Source organism: Myripristis murdjan, chromosome 17 (assembly GCF_902150065.1).
Source record: "Myripristis murdjan chromosome 17, fMyrMur1.1, whole genome shotgun sequence".
NCBI lineage: Eukaryota > Metazoa > Chordata > Actinopteri > Holocentriformes > Holocentridae > Myripristis > Myripristis murdjan.
The window spans coordinates 10,002,209-10,019,281 of NC_043996.1; the positions used below are offsets into that span (position 1 = coordinate 10,002,209).

A 17,073-nucleotide genomic window follows, 5' to 3' on the forward strand; every position below is an offset into this window, starting at 1 on the left:
TCTTCTCTCCTCCTCCACTATAAAGCCATTTCTATCAGTCACTCGCATGATCGAGTAAAGTGCCTCCTTGGCTTGGTAGGAACTGAGCTTTCAGATGCATGGCCAGTCGCTGAGGAAAGCCTCTCACTCCTGTTGGGATCCGAGGAGGCCGTTTGTCCTGCTATAGGATTAGGTTGACAGGAGGGAAAACTTTTTCTCCTGTGGATACAAATTCCTGAAAGAGAGGAATAAAAACAAAATAATATGAAGAGAATCCGCAGTGGACTAGAAGCAGATGGAAATACCCAAGCATAAATAGCTGTTCTCAGGGTAGACTAAGTGATCAGCTTGTCAGTGTTTTGGGTCTGAAAGAGGCATTTTATCACATTGCACATATAGCCCAATCAGTGATGTGCGCTGGTGAATCATTTTATTAGTAGTATTCCCATGATAACTGACCAGAGAAATGATTAGTTTGGGAGGATTTTACTGAACAGTTTGTAAATCTCTAATGAAACCTGCCCCAACCTGCGTTAACCTACCAAAAATAAATGATCAAATAATATAATATAATATAATATCCTAATGATGGGAATGTCAGTGTTTATCAGACAACTAACATAACATTACTGAGGTGAAACAGTCCAAAGACTAGTTTCAGCCTAATTGGCTTAGACATGACTATGTAACATTATAACCTATATAACTTATAAATTATATTAAAAATTATGCATTATGAGTATACATCTATTCTACACATATATATTCTATAGACATTTTGCAGATATATTTCATTATACATATAATCTATACAAAGGGTTTTCTTTTTTCTTATATTATTTGCATCGATCCACTGTATTTATTTTGTTATTTGTTGTGTTACATATTTCTCTCCAAGTGCTGAGAGGTATATTTTGTGTCTGTCTATAAGGTAAAAGCAGCATAAACTCACAATCAGAAAAAAATTAGCAGGGTCATTGTTCTCAGTCCTTTATTATCCGACTTCTGGAATTTGTTATGAAGACAGAGTTATGAGACGATGCCTCATTTTCTCCTGACCAAACAACCCATCACCTACATCAACTTCTGATACAAGCCTTTTCAATTTCAGCTTTTGAAACCTTCATAAAGATGGATGAGGTGAGTTTGACAGGCTCGAGTGTTAAGATGCGCCGGCCTCTCAGCTTCAACCGCCAACCAAATGAACGGCCTTTGCAGAGCACATGGTCGCATAGGCCTACACCACCTTTTGATTTCTGTGAACCTTTATTTTATCAGAAGCTTAATTCACAGAAACGACAAACAACTTTTCTCATGCAAAACGCATTTCTTATAAATTAAGAATACAGGCGGCAGATTATGTTCAGCAAACGTGTTGGAGAAATACGACTGGTGACTGAGCCAGCCTGAACGAAAGCATACGTGAAGACTAGCAGAAATGGGGGCTGACCCGTACCGACTGCACACCGGGCGGAGACAGCAGCTCCAGTCCGGTGAGCTGATGTGCTACGGGCCGCCTGGAGGTCAGGTGACCGCAGGTGAGCGCGGCTCTGTCTCCGCGGACGGCCCCGGTGCCGTGGAGCTGATGTGGACAGCACGGCTCGGTTCTGGAAGTGTTCGGTCGGTCCGGTCCTCAGGTGATGAGCACCAGAGAGGCTAATCTGACAAATCTGGGCTTTAGCTAATCCAAAGTGCTATTCTCGTTTTCACGCTTTCTCTGTGGCAGTGGCGAGGCTCGCAGCCAACGGGACACGCTCTCTTCGCACTGCAAAACATCCAACCAGGCATCACTGTGTACTCTGTCATAAAACTGTGGTGTTGGGGGAAAATGTGTAAATATTTTCTGAGTTTACATTTAACTTACCCTAACCCCTCCAAAGTTCCAGTCAAAGCCACAAGGTATTTCAGTGTCTTTTGTGTGGAAGTGAAAACAAGATGTGAAGGCCTAATCATAACCATAACCCACAAAACAATTCGCGAGGTAACATATCGGCTTATCAATATGTTATTATAGGAATAGACTACAGTACTCTATTTGGCTTCATCCTGAGAAGCATCCTATGTACAAAACAGCAGGGATGTTGAGAGTGTCACTCTTCCATTCACAGAAGCCATTCCGCTGTCGAGTAACGAGAACTCCTCTCCGCCGCCGCCTGTGGCAGAGGCGAGCACAGAGGACCATCCCTCAGGTGCCCCTTGTGAGGCAGCTGAGGCCACCTGCACAAATCCAGCAGAGACCCCAGGGTGCCCAGCAGCACCAGCCTGAGCCACTGTCCCGATCTGGGCCTCGGCAGAAGGTAACTCCTCTCCGCCGTCTCCTGTGGGAGATGCTGGTCCAGAGGACTGTCCCCTGCGTGCCCTCTGTCATTCAGCTGGGCCACTCTGCACAGACACAGCAGAGGCCCCTGGGTGCTCAGCAGCACCAGCCCGAACAACAGAACCGATCCAGGCCTCGCCAGAAGGTAACTCCTCTCCGCCATCACCTGTGGGAAATACAAGTCCAGGGGACCATCCCTGCACAGACCCAGCAGAGCCCCCTGGGTGCTGAGCAGGATGAGTGTGACAGTCAGCGTGATCCAGAGCTGCAGCGTCACCTGAAGAGGACCCACTCTGCTGCCCAGAGTGACACTGACGACGATGACCAGCCTCAGACAAAGAGGGCAAGGCCCTGAACTCAACATGTGGCCTGTTTTCTGCAATTAATTGCACTCGCTCAAAATGATCTGTTAACATTTGGCTGTCTGAGACCTTTTTGTGACCTTTGAGAAATATTTTATGAACTCATTGTGTTGCATTTGTGCCAAAGCAAGTTGGGTTAAGGTTTGATTAATCTATGTTTAAAGGTCAATATTTTGAGCTGAAACTTAGAAGAAGAAGAAGAAGAAGAAGATTTAACATATAGATATATTTTCAATTGGTGATTTTGATCATTTATTATTACACTTTAATATTCCGTATTCAGCATTTTCACATTGGCTATTTTTATGCCACAAAATTCAAATATGTGTCACCTACACTTTATATTCTTGCCAAGCTAGAAACATATTTTAAACAATGTTTTTCAAACCTCAGAGAATGTGACTTTGAGAATGTGTGGCAATGAACTGCGAGTGGTAGAGTTTCTATTTCTTAAAGATCCATTTTGATGCCAGACTGAATTGAGATGAACACATTAATAATAAAACTGATACATGTAAGAAACAAGATCGCTGCAAATAGACCAGAGAGCAGATTGCTCATCCTTGAGCTATAAAGCTCTGGATTCAGTCCAGAATAGGATATACTTCTGTATGTGGATCTGCTGCACCACTATGTTGATGAATACAGATAGACTGAAAAACAGCAACAACAAAAGAACAAAACTAAAAACACCAGCAATGCGTGCGCTGCAGGTAGAGGAAGCAGAGACTGCCCCTGTGCAAAGGAACCAAATGACCTGCTGGCTGTACCTGCAGGCACGTGCTGCCTGTCAGCCAGCTGAGCAGGGCTGACAGAGACGGTGAGAACATGAGGCAGCACAAAATGGTTTGGTTAGATGGCAAATGTAATCCCAGAGCAGATGGTAATACAATGATCACAAAGAATTCAGTCCTGTGGATTTATTCCCTGTGATGCCACCTTGGTTGATGCGTTCACCTGCTGAGTGTTGATTTCTGAACTGTAGCTGGCTCAACCTTTTCCTCTCATACCACGACAGACAGCATGCCAATAAAAAGACCACAGCTGTTCACAGTGTAGTGTACATAAATGTTTTATTTGAATTTTATCATACAAGTCATGTAAATTTTATTTTTAACCTTAAGCACATTCTTCCACTTAACATTGTGCACACCCAAAAGACCACCGAATCTCCCTTTTCCTTCTTTTCAGATAAATCTGAAATACAGATAAAGTCTGTATTTGTGTCTCTATTTTTCTGGTGTTTATAATAAAACTCGTGACAAGAGAGAAAAAAATATTCATCACATTTTTTTGTAAGAAGTAACAGTGGGGTTAAGGGTGGGCTGCTTTTGTTTCACCAAAAATTCTGACCAGCAGCTGCTGGTCTTTGTATTTCTGTATTGAATATCTATAGTTTGATCGAAAAGCTTATGACAGGACAGAAAGAAAACAACTAGAGGCCAAATTATCACTTCAATATGATAAATCTAACACAATGATGATGATCATTTTCTACAATATGTTGAGAGTACAGTTCAGATTTTGCAGGCAGTAAGACCATATCCGAGGCAGATCCACTCGTTGGTGTATTCTGTGAAGCCTGGAGCTTTAGTGAGTCCACTTCCTGCACAGACAGGAAATAGAGAGAATGAGAGATGAAAGAAACAGACAGCGGCGCACAGTCTCCCAATTTCTGGAATTATCTCTTTCACTGGTTGTACTAGCATGAGCCTTGATTCCCCAACCCCACATTAAATATCATGAGTGTGAGTCAGTGCAATCTGTTAGCAATCAAGCTCTCCTTCTCCTACAGCGACTAAAATATCATAGTTAGGTCTTGCTACTTTGTGACAGATTAAAAATACATCAGTGTGCATCTCTGATTATCCACCAGACAGCTGAAAACACCACCAATGAAATAGTGAGGAGATTATAAACAATAAAGTCACTTTGCACAGTGGAGCTACCTGGAGTAATAATAATAATAATAATAATAATAATAATAATAATGCATCGTCGTGGAGAGTTTTTGTTGCAAAGCCGGCTGCCAGAAAGACTGCAAGCCAGAAATCTGAACACCTGGAATTAACTGTTACTGGTCAATAATCTTATCAGATGTTGTAATAATCCTTTCATCTTGAGCTCCAGGGCAATAAAACTCATATTTATTACAACTTCCAGCCAGTGCTTCATGGGTAATTGCATCTATCAAATGTTTTCAAGCGTTGGCTGGTTCTACTATCGATAGTTGAAAGTCAGTAGCAGTGAGTCAGTTGCAATACGAGAGATCAGTGACTGTAAAGTTTGGTAAAACGTACCTTGGATCACATTGTAGAGATTACAGTAGTTGGTGCCATTGTCAAAGAGGCTGTACCAGAACGCAGACATGGATGATCCCTGAGCAACAACCAGATCAAACATCACGTTTCATCACAGTATTTAAGAAAAAGGGAAGAAAAAAGCTTTTACAGTCTATAGATCCCATATAATTTCTAAATTGGAGGGACTATTAAGCAAATGGTCTTGAAGAGGAAGTGGATGAAAATACAAAAGTGTCTGACTCACGTCGACATGGCAGCCCAGGCCCACGGCTGTGGGGAGAAAGCTGAAGTTGACATTCTCAACTTGTCCCATCATAGAAGTGTGGTTGGCCTCGATCAGGGAGCCGGTCGCCGTCCCGAGCTGGATTGAAATGCATTTGGTAAATCAATATGTATTATAGGTACATGGCATTCACTTTCAAGCTGTCAGAGATTTTAATTTGAGTTATTCATTTGTTTATTTATTTTATTTTTTTCTAAATGTTCCTCAGTTTTGTAAAGCTTATGGAACATGCTCAAAGCTTCCCAACACACACTGCAGGGGGGGACAGTCCCAGTTTCTTACCTTGTATTGGGTCATGACCTTAATCTGGTTCACGATGGCCATGTTTACATCAGAACATGGCAATCCAAACAGCCTGGGGACAGACAGAGTGAGATGAAACATTTTGTAATTTTATTCTTGATCGATTGCCTGGAGGAAAAGTCAAATTACTGCACCAACAATATATCAAAAATTCATGAGGTCTTACCAGACGACTTTGCAGAGAGCGCGCACCGGCTCTGTTGGCTTGCCAGTTGTGATGAGCAACAGTCCCAAAAAGAAAGCAGAGGCCAGAAGTACAGTCCTCACAGACATGATGAAGCTGGTTCCTGGCTCCAGAGGTAGTTGTGTTCACCAACAGTTGTGTGTGGACTGTGGATATTCTTGGGGATACGGGGCTTATATAGGACACTGCATGAAAAGGAAAAAATCTGAGGACCAGTGGCTTGTCATGTGAGCTGGCGCATCATTGATTTGCCTGACACCTCACACGATACACATCACACTGCTCAGAGGCACCAGCCTGAAGACCTCAGGCCTCAGAGATGGCCCTGTGATGATGCAGGAAAAAAACAAACATATGTATCATATACTTATATATTTGTTTTTTATTATTATTATTTTTTTTAGAGACAAATAACTTTTCATATCATTGATTTGAATAATCTCAGTTAAAACTAATCTTTTATCAGCTGTGCAGCCAGTCAGTTATTGGTACAATCAGCACTACAACTACTACTACAAATGACAAAAACAAACAAACAAACAAAAACAAAAAACAATGGCAACAACAGCAGTAAAAAATAATCTCATAATTCCCAAACAAAATCCTTTTAATCAAAGCCCAGTGGAAAAATAAATGTTTGAGTCGTTTTTTTCCTCATTTGGAAGTATGAATATTGAGTTTCAATCTTGACAAATATCTCTGAAATGAGTTTGCTTCCATCATTGCCTGAAACAAAATACTGCCCTTTGTCTGGTGGAGTTTAGTTTTTATTGGCTCTTTTAAAAGCAGGAACTTGCTTGGCCTCAGCTTATGTTCTGTGCACACAAAAACATTATAAAATCAATCAAAAAAAGGACTAAAGACAAAGACAAGAACCCCTCATCTGTAGAAGATCCTTCCTGAAGATATATGTTTACTCTGGATGTGCTTTTATGTCAAAAATGTTTGTCTTCTTCTTATATGATTCATGCCTTTTGCAAAAATGGACATTATAGATATTATTGTTGTCGGTTCATTCAGCTGACAGCAAAAGTCTGTATATGCTATAAATGGATGTCCCAGAAGCAGAGACGTTTTTGTTCATTTGTTTTAATGTTGCTTGCTTTCCAAAAACAAAAGTACAACGTACATAAGAGGTGAAGAACATGAAGTAGGTTAGAATCCCCACAGTCCAAACATGACTGCCTCACTTTACAGCATGTTTGAAGCTTGTAAGACTAATTTGGTATGTGTGCATAATCTCAAAAATGGAGCTTTTCGTTTCCCCGTCTATGTATAACGTCCAGCGATTCATCTTGTAATACATCTGTGAAAACATGTGCCTCAGATATAATGCCTCAGTTATTATGGATGAGCTTTACCATTCATAACGGTTCAGTGTTTCTCCTAATCAGTTATTTCGCCACCGTTTCTTGGCACATTTGTGTTGATTCACATGATGGTTTCTGTGGCTTTGGAAAGCTCGACCGCTACATAAACGAGATCAAGAGCAGAAACCACACAGAGAGGAGATCACAGTGAACCGCTGACTTTTTTATGACTATGAATTTCGTTTCAGCTGATTTGAGAGAGCGTTGAAAACATTACATCCATGTGATTCATGATACCTCTGCGTTTAAGTGTGCTACCACAAAAGTGTGTCTTGTTAAAAATATATATATATATATATAACAATGATAATCTGATATTTTAGAGAAGATTTGGTTCTATATCAGCTTGCAAAATAAGTTTGACTTCTCCCATCTGGTCTGCAGAGGGCACCAGACTATAAGCCAAACTTGACAGGCCTATCCAGCCAGAGTGAGGATGTAAAGTGCAATGACAGGCAATACAGCAGACATATACACTTATTATAGAGTATATTAAAGGTTATTATTCATAACATTTTATAGCAAACTCAGAAGTCCTTGTACATCAGGCCTGGCAGCAAGGGACGTCATGAAAACAAAACAGATGATGCGTCAAACTTATCCAAATGGGAAAATCTTGTTTTGGTTGTCACTCTCCTTGAGAATCTCCCCTCGGTTGTGTCTGTCTGAAACATGTCAGCCACACTGACAAATGAGAGTGACAGCCTTCTCCTGTTACTAATGAGGAACCCTGCAGTGGATGAGCCTCAAAAGCACCTCAGGATGGGACGCGAAGGCCCTGACCTCAAGTTCCAGGTCTCAGCTTTGTGTTGTGCAAAGATTTTTCCAGACCTTTTCACACGTAAGGAAATGGAGTAGAGGCCCTTCTCTTTCACTTCAGTGCTGCATTGTATCTGCCGGCCTCTCTATCCCCAGACATATCTGTGCTGTCTGCACCGATCTACAGAGTGAGCTGCTTGCCAGCACATGGATGGCACACTTATGTGCACCGTCCTTTGCTCAGCCATTGGCAGGGACGGCCACTGCAACGGTCACCGATCACAGGGCAGCCCTCACAACAGCAGACCAAATGCTGTGTGGACCATCTGCTGGTTATCGGAGCTGAAACCCACACAGAAAACTGGCACCGAGAGAGAAAGAAGTCCCTCTGTCGCTCAAACTCTGTGTCATCATCACATGGTACAGACGAGTTCACCATCCACAACCTCAGACAGTTTTGGAGGCACAGCTGTTGCGTCTCTTAATGCATGTGCCTGTAGATTTGTGCTTGGAGGATTTGGAGGACTGAGAGGATTTGTGTCTGCTGAAAGTAGGTGTGACTAACTAAGGTTTGTGTGTGCAGTCGCTGGTCAAGATATTTCAGTTTCAGTTCCCACATGCAGGCCTGGCATTTTTAAATAATGATCAGTTATTTGTTTTCTTTGATATATTTTTAATCCATTCACATACACCTACTGACATATAACCTGCACACATACAGTTGCATACAAATGTATACATACACATAGCCTACATATATACACATATATCTCTGTATGTATGCATGTATGAATCTTTCTGTCTATCTTAAATGCAATGATGTACACATGCACATACACAAATGCATGACCCATAAATCATGGACAGTTATTTGTTAAACATGAACACCAGCGGATCTTGTGAGGAAAAAAACGCTCTCAAGTTTCACCGATAATCTCGCGATACACAGGCTGCTTCCGGGACCTGTTGCTGTAGTCCTCAGCTGGGACTGTTCCGCTCGAGGAGCGAGAGGCTGGGAGAGGGTCAGTAATGTCTCGTAACGTTTCTAGCTTCTCAGTGTAATGAACTGTGGTGTGTGTGCACACAGCGTTTGCCTCGTTATGCTCTGTGCATGGTGTTTCTGGTCGTCTTGCCGAGTTCGCTCTGCACGGTCAACTTTGACCTGACGTGCAGAGTGGACTTTGTGCAGGGCTCACGTTCCCCCTGCACGAGGCTGCACTGCGCGTGCACCAAATCGGTGTGGAGTTGCAGCTTTGCATAGGCTTTACAAGGTCGACCATAACGGCAGTTCCCATATGCATGAAATGAGCTCCTAGACAAACGAGACATTATTATTTAAAATGACCACGAGAGTCTGTGTCACCCTGCAGCTCGGCCTCTGCTCACTGAGTTGCGTTTTCATGTGACAAATTAGATTTGCAGACACCCCCTGCTGACAGAGTCAGCAGGGGGTTGACTCAAGTGTTGACTCAAGCTCCAGCAGTTTTGAATGGTGTGGTGTTCAAGTGTTGAGCTCTAAAATATCAACAATCTCTCTTTCAGGTTGCTGATAAAGCCAAAGAAGAGCCATGTCGGAGCTGAGCGGGAAGGTCCAGACGGTTCTGGGCCTGGTGGATCCGGAGCAGCTGGGCCGCACCATGACCCACGAGCACCTGACCATGAGCTTTGAGTGCTGCTACTTCCCTCCGCCAGCAGGTGACGAGGCGGTGGCGGAGAACCCGTTCCAGATGCAGCACATGTTCTGGCTGAGGCAGAACCCGTACAGCAGCCACGAGAACCTGCTCCTGCAGCAGGAGACCAGCGCCGTGCGGGACGAGCTGCTGGCCTACAGGAAGGCCGGCGGGGGCACCATCGTGGAGAACACCACCACAGGCATTGATCGAGACCTGCCCACCCTCAGGCGGCTGGCCAAGGACACTGGGGTGCATATCATCGGAGGAGCGGGGTACTACGTGGACTGCACCCACACAGAGGCCACCAGGAGAACGACTGTGGAGAAGGTGGGGCTCACCTAGCTCACAGTGGCCAGTCCGGGCCTCCCACGCCAAATTATGTGAAATCACTGTTATTGTTTTTGCTCCTAGAATATGTATGACTTTACATCACCCACTTTTCATCACAAAAATTGCACTAAATCCTGGAAATCCCCTCAGATATGTTAGAAAATGTTCTCATCTTAGCCAAAAGATAAATAGGATTCACAAAGAGAAACCTCACCTCTGCATCAGTTTATGGAACTGACATTTTGATCCATCAGCCTTTCTCAAAAAGCTCAGTATTTGTTTGCACAGTTCTCCTCTAACCTGATGATTTGACCAGTGTTCTGATTGCTGCACATTGTGAAAATGTGTCATCATGCTCATCCCTATCCATCACACGGTTTTCTTGCATGTGTTTGTGTTGAATACAGTTTTGACCATGTGATACCACAGAAAACAAATTATGTACCTTTCAGTTTGATGGTACACTGTGCAAAAATGCAGAGGGTTAATAGAATCGAGGACCCTTTAGAATATAAACAAGTAATTTATTAGTGAGTCTAAAGATGGGAACCATGTAGACTCGGCCATCAAATTAGGTGTTTATTTCATTGTTCTCATTTTGTTGGTAACACTAAAATTTTGCATAGTGCACCTTTATAAATGTCTGTCACTGCATTTTTTCAAATACAAGCCTACATCATAGACATTTTAATATTTATTCCTGGCCCTCAGCTCACTGACATCATCATCAGCGAGGTGCTTCATGGGGCCGACGGCACAGACATTTGCTGCGGCGTGATTGGAGAGATTGGCACCAGCTGGCCAATCACAGAGAGCGAGAGGAAAGTGCTGCGGGCCACGGCTCACGCGCAGGCCCAGCTCGGCTGCCCGGTCATCATCCACCCAGGCCGCAATCCGGCTGCTCCCGCTGAGATTGTCCGCACTCTCCAGGAGGCCGGTGGTGACATCAGCAAGACCGTCATGTCTCACCTGGACAGGTAGGAACTCAGGAGCTCACATGGTGGGACTTGTCGTCATTGATAGGCTAATAATGGAGTCATTAGATTTAAAGGTGCAAGATGTAGCCTGTTAAACATCCATACTATATTCATCAATTTAATTGTGATACCTTTGGATAATTTCAGCAAACAGATTCGACTATGATGGAGACAGTTGGTAGCCTCTATTACATTCCAGAGTTTATTTTTATTTTTAAAAAACGCATATCTCCCTCTGACTTTTTTGATTTCTGTCACAGATGATGGTGAAACATGTTACCATCTGTCATGTGAGAAACTTGGAAAGCTTTAGCTCTGTGCACATGGGAAAATCGGGGGCTCTCTTCCTGTTTGGTGCCATAAAGCAATCCAGCAATCCACCATTCCACCATTTTCTGTGACCTCTGAGTTGGTGGCACACAGTGTAGCGGCTGTCGATTTTTTTTTTTCAGCAATAATCCTATTTGTTTACAGCAATAATACTTAAGTCTAAAAGGTGCACCGTGCATAATTCAGGTGGATTAAAGTGAGGATCACTAGACTCAACCTTCAAATTTTGTGCTTATTCCATTTCAGCCAACCCTCAGCAATTTTGCATGTGCCTTTAAAACTGTTTTTGGTAATTATTTTATTGATGTATAAATGTTGCATGTAGCACCACCATCTTGACTTGACCATTTTCTTCTGATGTTTCTGCTCTTTTACCGTAGGACCATATTCGATGAGGGCGAACTGCTTGAGTTTGCCAAGCTGGGCAGCTACCTGGAGTATGACCTGTTTGGAACTGAGATGCTGAACTACCCCTACAACCTGGAGGTGGACATGCCCAGCGACTGCCAGAGAGTCAAGACGTGAGTAATATGTTGCTTCTGGGAAGAGAGAGGGCCAACAGCTATGACTCACAATTTTCAGAATAAATTTAACAATACAGTATCTCAGTTTAGGTGTGTATTCGTGTTTGTGTCCACCTAATACTCTAATTTATCACCTGTGATGCATTTAAGGCCCCTCATTTGCTCTCTAACATCTCTTATGTGTCCTTATTCATGCCTCAGCTTGGCCCTCTTGGTGAAGGAGGGCTACGAGGACAAGATAGTGGTCGCACACGACATCCACACCAAGAATCGACTGACCAAATACGGCGGACACGGCTACTCTCACATCCTGAAGAACATCGTGCCTAAGATGCTGATGAGGGGAATCTCGCAGAACCAGGTGGACAAGATCCTCATCGAGAACCCCAAACGCTGGCTGACCTTTAAATGAGGAATGAAGGAGACCCACGGCTGTTTGATGTAGCCATTCTTTTATCTTAAAATGATGCACACGGCACACTTAATGCTTTAATGAACGCTTTTTTGCACTAATCACAGTTCAAACCGATTTCTAATATGGATTTTTGTACTCTGTGCCCTTAAAATATAAGCACAGCAAAATGTTTTGGAGCGTCATCCCTCTTTTGACAGAACAAGTTTTAATTTGAAGGAAAATAATTGCAGACATTTATTTTATCCATGAGAGCGGAAAGTTTTTGTAGAGCTGTGACTGAATCAAAACATAATTTTGTGTGTTTGATTCAAGTCTGCACAGTAAGCAAATTATGTAAACAAGCCTCTCAATAGCTGTCTTGTTTTGGTCCCGGGACAATGAACACTCATATCCAGAATGCTCCTTGAAGAGAGAGCAGTTCTTATATATGTGAAGAGATCAGAATGTAATCTAAGACAAAGAAATTTTTTCTTTGGGGATATTGTCGGCATTTTGCAGCGCTGCTCACAAATATGGTGCTAAATGATTATCTTGGACCCTCAGCTGCTTTCATTGTGTTTCTTAATGAAATTTCCACAAACAATTTGCACAGAATTGAAAAGGTGTAATTCTTGTGTGTTGCTTTGAGATCAGTATGCTGCACTGCTCTCCTAACACAAGGTAGCTTTGTCAGAGGAGCTGTACTGCTGCCCCTCAGTGGGTGTCTGGGTGTCTCTGGGAGGCTGGCTGGCTGGCAGACCCAGATGAAGGACATGGTCTCCTCTCATCTGGGAACAGGTGGCCTCACAGGGTGACTTCACCACATGATCAATGGCAGCACCACTGCAGCCTGTGCACTGCAAGCCACTGTGGGACTTTGACAAAGCGTCTGGGAAGATTAGAAAGTTACATTTCACATTTTTGACATTTTAGGCATTTCAGCTGACGATGGCATCCAGAGAGGTTTAAAATCAGCGAACAATTAGAAGTTCAGTGTCAAAGCTCAAAGAAAGTTCGACAGTATACAATGGCTGTGGTGACTATCCAGTTCCGGGATGGCCACACAGATCGCCGTACTGAGATAGACGAGTAAAATAAGCCACAGCAAAGATCACTTGGTGACAGTGCTCAAATCCCAACACCAGAATCAGCCTTTACTATTTTCTCTTTTGTGCAAGTGGTTATATGCTGCACATTTGAAATGTCACTTAATGTTTTTATAATCATGCAACCCTACATTTTGTAACATTTTCACTCAAAATGCAGGTATCAAGCATATTGAGTAATAAAGCACATCAACTGACAAATAACACATTGAAAACAGTGGTAATGATGTTATTATGATTTTCAGGATTCATTTTCGAGTCCTAAGCCTTTACATTACATTCAGTGTTTACATGTAACTGTCCCTGTTGTATTTGACACAGAATGAACAAACTAAATTGATAATGCTGAAGAATGAATCAGTGTGCAATAAAGACACAATAGTAATAGACTTGGCACATTAAACTGAATATTCTGAAGAATAAACCCTAATCATGACAGCAGTACATTTTAAATTCATAACAGCGTTTTAACATTACACCTTACAGTATGTAATCTCTTCACTACTGAAAAGTACAACTCCCTTCTTATCTCACATCGACCCAACATTTTCTTCATAAGTCATGTTAATGCAATGCATGGTGATGGTGACCTCCCTCTGATAATCCAGCCGTCTTTGAAGTGAGCGTGAGGAATAAAGCAGGGAGCGCTTCACGTTTGCTCCACGGCTGCAGGTTTCAGTCGGCGTACACCATGAAGCCAGAGAAGGTGCTGTACTTGTTGTTGTTGCCTCCGTGCGCCTTTCCACCGTCCAGTTTGATGTAAATCTCATCCCCGGGCTCCAGATGGAGAACAACACTGTTGCTGGCATAGTCGTAGTTTTGGTCGGCGTCTTGGGCGATGGCACTGGCTCTCACCTACAGAGCAAATATAAGTCTTGAAATCAGCACCACGGACAGCTCCAGCGCCTCAACTTATCGCTATCTCAGATGACACAACTTCAAATTAATTTAACCCTCAGCACTTAACTCTACACATTTTTGTCGTGTAAATGTCTGGTAAATCGATGCTCTGGGTAATACACCCATGCGCAAAACTTGTGCGTAAAACTGCCAGATTATGTCTGCATCGCTGACTGTAAAGTATGTCTTTCCAGAGTCTACAGGATAAGAGCGCACTAAACTATAACCTTGTTTAGCCTCATTTCGTGAAGCGTCTTACCTGGTTGTTTTTACAGAGGTCAGCCCACATACTGGTTCCATCCCCGCCTCGCATGAGCACATGGTAAACAAAGAAGTAAATCCCGGGTATTGAACAGGTGAATTTCCCTGAAGAAGGGTCGTAGTGGTTGCCAAGATTAGTGACCACATCGTCGAATTTCAGCACTTCATATCCCTCATGTTGCTTCTTCAACCCTGCATAAAACGCTATCTTCGGGACGGTGCTGTAAGTGGCTGCGCTGATGGCACCGGTGGGCCCATTTGCTCCGGGCGGGCCAGGGGGACCCGGTTCCCCTCTCTCCCCGGGCGGGCCAGCAGGGCCGGGTGGTCCGGGTTGGCCACTCGGGCCCCTCGGACCCATCCTGCCCATGCGCCCTGGCTCGCCTTGAGGACCCTGGATAAACGTCGGTAGCGACTGAACCAAGCGGTTGTCTTTGATCGTGTTGGTCGCCTTCGCCGTGGCCGTGGCCGCGGTCCCGTGGGAATCGCACACCATCTGACAGGATCCGAGCATCTCGTAGCGGGCTGGTGTCCCGGCGGAGTTCACCACGACCGGGATCAAAACCACCAACACCAGCACCAGGACGACGCCACAAACGCCAGTTGCGATCATCTGCGCTCTGCCGATCTGCTGTCTTCTCCGAAGTGGATGGTCTTCCAGCCTGCCTCCGGGCGAGATTTTCCCCAAGCGAAGAATCTGTCCCGGGTTGTACTATAATTTGACTTGGACGTAGTCGTATTAATGTTTATGCGTAAAAGTAACCATTCACAACTTTTACGCGCCGCAATATTCGTTCGCCTTGCTCATTTCCACACTTTTAAATCTTACCAAAAGAACGATAAAGGATTTGTGTGAGAATAATTCAGCAGTCTGTGTTACAGGGGTTATGCAGCACGAATTGAAGCACAGAAGTTTCTGCCCACCACGGTGCCACAAGAGAGAATGGGCTAGAATTTAACCGTTACTTGTGTCTGACTGCTTGGAGGAGGGGAGGGGGGCACTGATGGATAAGATACAGTCCGCTCATTTTTTTAATTCAAAGAAAGAAAATGAAAAATGTGGGAAAGTGGGAAATGATTATAAGGTTTGACACATGCTTAAAATGCCACGTAACTGGCCAAAGATACTATTTTCAAATCTTTAAAATTGGTTTCATTATTTAATACAGTTCCTTGTGGAGTTAAGGGAAATACCTTGTATTATCTCAGCACACTTTTATAGCGCATTTTCCTTAAGTGGATGTGATATCATTTCAAACTAAACAACTTGGTGTAAACATTTATCCAGCTATCTACAAAGGTCTTTAGCATAATTAGGCCCTTAAAGGACAAGGGCTGTGCTCCTTTGGCACCTGGTCACACCTCACTGGCTCCCCATGTCCAATTTATCATCTGGAGAAAATCTATAAATCCAGTGAAAGTAAGCAGGGAGTCACTAGGAGTTGGCAGTGAAGGATGACTCCACACAAACATGTACTGATGAAATGACTGAATAATCCTGCATGCAGAGGTATTTAGAATGAAGATAGGTTGAGATGACTTTATTAATTTCCTATACATAATAGGAATTATCCATCAAAGCATGCATTATCTATAGTATAATTTTAGTCATCTCGTAGGGGTTGTGGAGGAGAATCAAATTAAATAATGAAGCAAATATATATTTTTTTACTTTATTTCTCTTGCAAAAAGGCTCAAATGAGGCAAAAACAAAAGTTGTGGCATTTCAATGAAACACCATGATCCAAACAAAGCCCAGCTATTGCAGAATGAAAAAGTCTTGCCCTGATAAATACTAAAGTGATGAACTCTTAACCACGGTGGCTGCTGTAGGGTTTGAGTGATGAAGGGCTAATTCTTGCAGTCGAGGACAGATGATGACATGATCATGAATGCAGAGCATGTCACTCTGTGTCGATGGCACCTTACTCCTGTTTGAAGAGATGGATGAACAGGAAGGGAAAAAAACAGCTTTGTTTGTTTTGGGGGGAGGGAGGCTTTGATTGTAGTGTGAACGAGTTTCTAAATCACAAAGGCAGCGGCGTGTTTGTCATAGCATGATCTCATGGCTGGACAGAATTGCTGACACTCTTATTTAATAAGGCAATAAGAAAAAAAGCAACAGAGGTAATTAGATTCATTCTTCACCTCGAAATAGTGAAGATCTTATTCCCCCAGTTCTCTCTGTTCATGGTCGATGTAAGAAACACTTCCTTCAACTCCATGGCAACTCTCATTAGTTTACTCTCTCAATGGTTCATTCAAAGAGTGAGCAGAAAAATACAATGCAAAGGGGCTGTATAGATTTAATTGCTTTCCTTGTGATGCTTTTATACAAGTGCAATGGGAGATGAAGAGCAAATGGACAATGTTGAGCACTTCAACTACGAAAGGGTCAGAACTTGAGAAAATTACTATTTACCATTCAACACTGGAAAAGGAAGGTTCAAATCACAGCCACCACCAGAGACATCACTGCTTCACCATCCTCACCAGTTTACAGTTGCAATGTGGGAGGAAAAATTATCTCATAAATAAAATCAAATAAAGGTATTATATTCTTATGCTTAATGATACAGTAGCTGTTTTGGAAGTGTTAGACAGTTTTCCTGGCCCATCATCATCATCACCATCATCATCCTATTCAGGTTAAACAGGTTTGCTGATACCCAGTTGTGGCTAGTTGTACTCATTGTGTTTAAAGTTTATAGAGATGAATAA

At 43.0% G+C, this 17,073-nt stretch overlaps 2 protein-coding genes across 2 annotated transcripts; one reads left to right on the forward strand and one right to left on the reverse strand.

The window, feature by feature from the left end:
* Window positions 1–8,766: 8,766 nt before the first annotated feature.
* Window positions 8,767–13,409, forward strand: pter (phosphotriesterase related). Its single transcript, XM_030075351.1, has 5 exons — window positions 8,767–8,882; window positions 9,403–9,860; window positions 10,575–10,840; window positions 11,551–11,691; window positions 11,896–13,409. The coding sequence occupies exons 2-5, from the start codon at window positions 9,429–9,431 to the stop codon at window positions 12,104–12,106; spliced, it is 1,050 nt and encodes a 349-aa protein (XP_029931211.1). The 5' UTR covers window positions 8,767–8,882; window positions 9,403–9,428; the 3' UTR covers window positions 12,107–13,409.
* A 460-nt stretch (window positions 13,410–13,869) lies between these two features.
* c1ql3b (complement component 1, q subcomponent-like 3b) lies at window positions 13,870–14,965 on the reverse strand. The gene is made up of 2 exons (XM_030074708.1): window positions 14,354–14,965; window positions 13,870–14,049 (listed from the first exon to the last, which is right to left on the reverse strand). Exons 1-2 carry the CDS (start codon window positions 14,963–14,965, stop codon window positions 13,870–13,872), a joined length of 792 nt encoding a protein of 263 aa, XP_029930568.1.
* Window positions 14,966–17,073: the final 2,108 nt, after the last annotated feature.

Bases quoted from the DNA above. Each gene is read 5' to 3' on its own strand.
- pter (XM_030075351.1), top strand. From the start codon at position 9,429: ATGTCGGAGCTGAGCGGGAAGGTCCAGACGGTTCTGGGCCTGGTGGAT. The intron at 9,861-10,574 runs GTGGGGCTCACC...CCTGGCCCTCAG, and splicing joins GGAGAACGACTGTGGAGAAG to CTCACTGACATCATCATCAG. The intron at 10,841-11,550 runs GTAGGAACTCAG...CTTTTACCGTAG, and splicing joins GTCATGTCTCACCTGGACAG to GACCATATTCGATGAGGGCG.
- c1ql3b (XM_030074708.1), bottom strand. From the start codon at position 14,965: ATGATCGCAACTGGCGTTTGTGGCGTCGTCCTGGTGCTGGTGTTGGTG. The intron at 14,050-14,353 runs GTAAGACGCTTC...TTTGCTCTGTAG, and splicing joins ACCTCTGTAAAAACAACCAG to GTGAGAGCCAGTGCCATCGC.